Source organism: Galeopterus variegatus, unplaced genomic scaffold, assembly GCF_000696425.1.
Source record: "Galeopterus variegatus unplaced genomic scaffold, G_variegatus-3.0.2 Scaffold9365, whole genome shotgun sequence".
Taxonomy (NCBI): domain Eukaryota; kingdom Metazoa; phylum Chordata; class Mammalia; order Dermoptera; family Cynocephalidae; genus Galeopterus; species Galeopterus variegatus.
The window spans coordinates 71,781-77,702 of record NW_007735476.1 but is presented as its reverse complement, the minus strand read 5'-3'; the positions used below and the strand labels follow the sequence as shown (position 1 = coordinate 77,702).

The window sequence follows — 5,922 nt, the reverse complement described above, 5'->3', positions numbered from 1 at the left end:
CTTTGGAAAAAGTTTCTCCCATGCACTTCATTCTTGGACCCACGGGAACAACCCGGTCAGACTCCATGTGTCTCTAGCATCACCTTTGTAAAATCTCACCCTTGAGCCCCACAACTCAGGGGGATTCTTGGACATTTAGTGGATGAGGTTCAATGTCTCAGTTTGACGTTCACGAACCTCGATAAATTGGTACAGATGTACCCCACCAGTCCAATCCACATAAATTAACTAACCCTTAACCACAATTCCAAAACCCCCAAGCCTCTGAAAATCCAAATGTTTTTTCATAGCTCATTTGTTAGCAAAACCTGACCTGAACTGACAAGAGGTTATTTACTATCTTTATTGATCCCACTTGGTGTTGCACAAATACAAATGGTTTGCTTACATTCCAGGTATTCCCTGGACTCTGCTGAGAGTATAACATAATGTAGGGGTGTATGTATTTCATGACCTTTCTAAATCCAGAAGCTTCTGACTTCTGAAGCACACCCGAGCTCAAGGATTTTGTATAAGAAACTTTAGACCTCAAAATATTCACCACATTCCACACTTAGATCTGAAGTGCTGAAATAAATACTTTTGGCATTTCCCAAATCTGTGCCTCAAGATATTACAACTACCTGAAATGCCTGTTTTTCTCCCTTTTTCTCCTGTTTTTCTCTACCTAATGAATTTCTACCTATATTCAAGGCCAGTTCCAAAATAGGTCCTCCATGAATTATATGAAAAAAAATCTTTTGGTTTTCAAAACTTTTGGATTTTGGATTTGTGGATCTGGGTTTATGGACCTGTATTACATCTGTGGAGAAGGCTTCAGTGATGACTCCTGCAGTAGGGGTATCTCCCCTTGATGATTTACTAAGGTACTAGGTTTGTAAAATATTTAAAACTAATGCTGACTTATTAGATAATAAGCTCTTTGACAGCACAAAATGAGTCTTATAGATCCTATACATCGCATCCCTGAGGACAGAGTTTAGAAACAGCTTAACTTACTATTCATTACCCCTTATGATTAGATATTCGAATGTGAAAAACATGTCTCAACTAAACTGCAAAAATGATCTTCCCCCTCACTTATCCGTTTAACATTGCTTAACAGGAAACAAGCAGAACAGTTGCTGAATATAAGTAAAGTTCAACGCTTTTCAAACAGCTAGTAAATAGAATGTCAGTCTGAAATTCTCCCTTTTACAACATAATTCTGAAAGAAAAAACATTCCTGAAGATGACTGAGTGGTTTTGAATTAAAAAATATATTACAGAAATCTGCCACACTTACTAACCACATTAAGATGAACTGATTCTAGTGCAGTTTTTCTATTTAAAAACCCAGAGTTATCTTGTATGCACCCTCCACGCTGATTTCTGCATAACACCAGGAAGGTTTATTAGAAGCCAAGTTCAACACATCCTCTTGAGGTCAAGTGAAACTGACACTGCAGAGAGCTAATCCTGGTCACATTCTCAGGAAAACGAAGCCATTAACTCAAGCTGACATTCATTTTTAAATTTCTAATGAAGAGTCACTCTGCTTAGTTTGGGTTTCAAGTCTGATAAGACAACATGAGTTTAAGTCATCACATGATTTAAATCTACAGCCACGCTCTTTAAACTTGCTTTGTTATTTTTAGTAGATCCTTAATGTTTTTTCCAAAAGAAATTCAGAAAGAACTCCAGTATATAAAACAGATACGGGTAGGATTGTTCTGGTTGAAGCAGGTGCCAATAGAAGTGGGAGTGTCCCAGGGTTCACCTCCTCAGTGTCCTCCTCAGAGCCTTTTAGAAACTCCAGGGTCTAAGGAACAGAGCTGGGAAAGCACTGCTCCAGAAGGACTCAACTATCTTTTGGCTTTTCAAGTAAATTAATTTTTTCCATATTAGAAAATTAAATTTGTATTCATGGTTTGGCTGTAAAAGCACTATGAAAATGGTACCAAGAATGTGAAAAAGAAATCAATCACCTCAAGTTCCACCTAACAAATGTCCTAGGTCAGTCTCCTTCGGGTGCATATTCTGACACAATGGTAACCGTCCCCAAACTCCTGACCGTCCCTTGCTCCTCCCACGGCCTTCCCACTTCAGTTCATAGAAATTCTACCTTTCCAGTGGGGCAAAGACTGGAGTCCTCTACATCTCTCACACCCCATATCTACTGCACTGGCAAGTGCTGTCAGTTCTACTCTCAAGATATAGTCAGTCCCTGCAGGTCACTGTTTGCCACCCTGGTCTTCCCTGAAGAATGATCCTGTAAAAAATCCTGTAAGTCAGACCTTTTCTGTCCTTTACTCAAGACCATCTGATGACTTCCCATCTCACTCAGAGCCAAAACTCACAACTGGCTGCACGACCTCCCATACTCCACCCAGGCCCCCCTCTGACTTTGTTCCTGTCACTCTCCCCCAGCCCACTCCACTCAGCCACGTGCCTAGAACACACGAATCCTCCTCCTGCCTCCATGGCCTTTTACACTTGCTGCCCCCTCCATCTGGAACACCCTGTCCCCAGACAGCTTCTTGTCCTCATCCGTCTCTTCCTTTTGATCTTTGTTGAAAACTCGCCTCATTAGACAAGCATTCTCTGACCACCCTATGTAAAATAGTAACTCCTCCTCTCTTTCCACCCCCCCTTATACTGCTTTATTTTTCTCCACGATAATTATCACCACCTGATAGACTGCATTTGACCATCTATTTGTATATACAACTCCTATCCTTACACCCCAGCTAGTTAACCGCATTTCATCTCTTTTGTTCCTTACACCCTTAGTACCTAGAATGATGATTGGCCGTTCTAGTTCTAGGAGCTCAATAAATACTTATTTAATTAAACAAATAGATCTTCCACATTTATTTTTGTGTCCCCAGTTACAGTTTTTAATGACTGCCCAGTTCCATCAAAGGAATGAACCATTGTGTTCTTCATTCTCCCAGTCTTTGTCATTTAGGTTGTTTACTTTCTCTCTCTCGCTCTCTCTCCCTCTCTCAATAAACAATGCTGCAGTAGACACGTATCCAGTTTATTAGTGAAGGGGCTGTGAACGGATGTCAAGGATACTTTCTATCACCAACAGAAAACCACGCTGTCCTCGGATCACCACTGTGGATATCACCCCTCCTGTCCTCAGATCACCACTGTGGATATCACCCCTCTCAGCCTGATGTTGGCCTAATGTATTTGGCACCTGACACATCTTATCCGCTTGCTCCCAATCCCGTTGTCAGCAACACTAACACTCAATCATAATTCGGACCCCTCAATTGCATGGTTCAGCCACCACATTCCTCCATCTCATTTCTAACTTCAGTCTTCCAGCAGCAAAGCCACTCACTAGAATTACAAGGCACCTCCTGGACCTGTTCCCAACACTTTACTTTTCATATCTGCTGCTGCATGCTCCCCTGACCTGCCTCTCTGGACTTTCCAAAGATCTCCTGGTTCCCAGGACTCTGAAGCTCTGTTGAACACAGGAATTACTGAGAGTTGTGCCTGAATCCACATGTGCATCAAGTACTAGCTGTATGCTACAGAAACAAAACGTCTTCCTGTATATACTCTTCTCCGTTTTTAAACGTATATCAACATTGTTACGACTTCCAAAATATGTTTATTTCACAGTTACGTTGGATCGTTAGTTGACTATACGTAGTTAATTAAAGCATCTTAAAAAAGCAGGGTCCCTAGACTAAGGAAAGCTGGGAACCACTGCTCAAGGTTCTGCTTAACTTATCAGCTGCATTAGCAGCTTCTAGCCACAAGAGACTCACATCCAGGCCTGATAGCTGGGCTCTAACTCCCTCAACCTCCTAAACAATAGCTGCATTTCTGCTAAACTGTAAATCTGAATCACAAGCCCTGGGAGGCTGATAAATTGAAACTTCATTGAGCAAGTCACGTATCATCTCTAACCCTGAGTTTCCTTATCTGTAAACAGGAGACAACAATATTACTACCAAGCAGAGCAAGTACTCAGGGCAGTGAGGCACAAAGTCTGCACACAATAAATACTAACTTATGATTTTACCATTGCTGTTATTTATGATGATGATTACTTATCCCTATGTCTGATCAGCTGCCAAATCCTTCTTCATTGCCACCACAATAATTTAGGCCCCAATTAATTCACTCCTTGAGTATCTGGCTCTTCTTACAAAGGGTTATTAGATTACAATTTCTGAAAATTCACATTTAGAGCATGACACTTCCATTCAAAGGCCTTCAAGATTTTTCACCAAATAAACTTCCAGTTCCTCAATGTGACTGTTGTATATCTTCCTACTCTTACATCAAAAGCTGCTTCTTAGCTGAAGGAACTATTTCTGATATTTAAAAGCAGTTGGTGCTTTCTCATTCCAGCACGTTTGCTCAATGTGTTTCCTTCACCAGCGATGTCTTCCTATCCTCACCTACACTAGCCAGATTACTTTCAGACCTAACTCAAATGCCCACCCCACAAAAGTCTTTCTGGATCATCACAGAGTTAGTCCTCCCGCCTTCCCAGAACTTCTATAGCACTACTGAATCGCATGCGCACTCACTGCACGGCTACTAGGGATGTTTTATCTTCGCTGCTGGAGCGTAGGTTCTTAGAGAGTAGAGATCTTGCATACTACCCAATGCTTTGCACAGAGCAGGCTCTCAACAACACATGAGGCGTGGAAACTGTGCAACAGAAAGCCAGTTCAGAAACACACCTACTATGCCCAAGCAGCAGACAATGCAACACAAGCTGAAGCCTAAGGGCATTGTCACTTCACATCGTTGTCACTTACCAACATTAGGTCCAGTGAGTCCCTGCTCAGACTCACTGGAAGGGCGAAAGAGTCTGAAGTGGCATTTTAAACCATGGATTAAATTCTGATGACTTCTATAGTGATTAAAATAACCTGGAGAAAGTTGAGAGTTCTTTTTTTTACAAGAAATATATACATATATATACACATATATCATGTTTTCTAGACTGGAAAGCAAATTTGACATTTTTAAAACTAGGCAGGGCTATAAAATCAGTCATAAGATTTTTTGCAGCAAAAAGCTGAAGGGCTTTAAGACAGATTTGAAAAGAACAGTACATTTACAAGATGGAAAAAACCTGATGTTTGATGATACAAGAAGTTTGATGTGTTTCTGGATGGGAAGAGAAATGAAATTCTTTCTAAGAAAAGTTTATAAAGCACATCTAATACCTTTTCCCCCCTTTACAGTTTGGCATATTTTAGAAACCCTTAGTCATCCTGCTACCATCAGAAGCATGAGTTGTGGTTGACATGACTACTTTGTGTGAATAAAACAATAAATCTGTTCAAAAATGCAGCAGACAAAGCCATGAAATGGCATGATATTGAACAGGACGATATTGCCACCTTTCAACATTGCTCATCTTACTCCATTACAGAAAGACAGATTTTAAAAGTAGGTACATAGTGTCTGGCTATGGAGGAACAGAAAGTGGTCAGGATGAATTCCAGCAAAGACCACGACTTACTGGAGGTGCTGTCGATGCTGCTGATGCTGTCCGCGTTGTGCAGGTGGTGCCTGTAGAGCTGCCTGTAGAGGCTAAATTTGGAGAACTTGCCTGGCTTTCCTATTCCTTTCAGTTTTGAATCCATATCATCAACATTCTTCAGGATGGGCAGATTTTTATTAGATTTGTTTTTATCTTTGAGGTTTAAGGATTCTACAGACTCTGTTGTTGCAGCCTGAAAAGAATGATTTTTAAAAAAAGACACTGCATAAGATATGCTTCAAAGAGGCCTTTTAATTCAAGTATTGCTGAGGTGTAGAGTTTACAAATGATGGAGCCTCCATAACAGACACACAGTAATGTCTAAAGTCGGCCACAGCATGATGGTGGATCCTTGGGAGATGTTTAACCAACCACTGAAGGAATACCAGGAGTTTCATTGTGATTCCACTTTC

At 40.9% G+C, this 5,922-nt stretch overlaps 1 protein-coding gene across 1 annotated transcript in view; it reads right to left on the bottom strand.

Moving 5' to 3' along the window:
- Positions 1-5,488: 5,488 nt before the first annotated feature.
- Positions 5,489-5,922, bottom strand: part of LOC103609225 (phospholipase D1) — a gene marked incomplete at its 3' end in the record, with an annotated part of 51,439 nt that continues 51,005 nt past the window's right edge. Inside the window, exon 14 of the mRNA XM_008593581.1 lies at positions 5,489-5,702. Within this exon, the coding sequence (XP_008591803.1) occupies positions 5,489-5,702 (214 nt within the window). The remainder of the gene's footprint in view (positions 5,703-5,922) is intronic.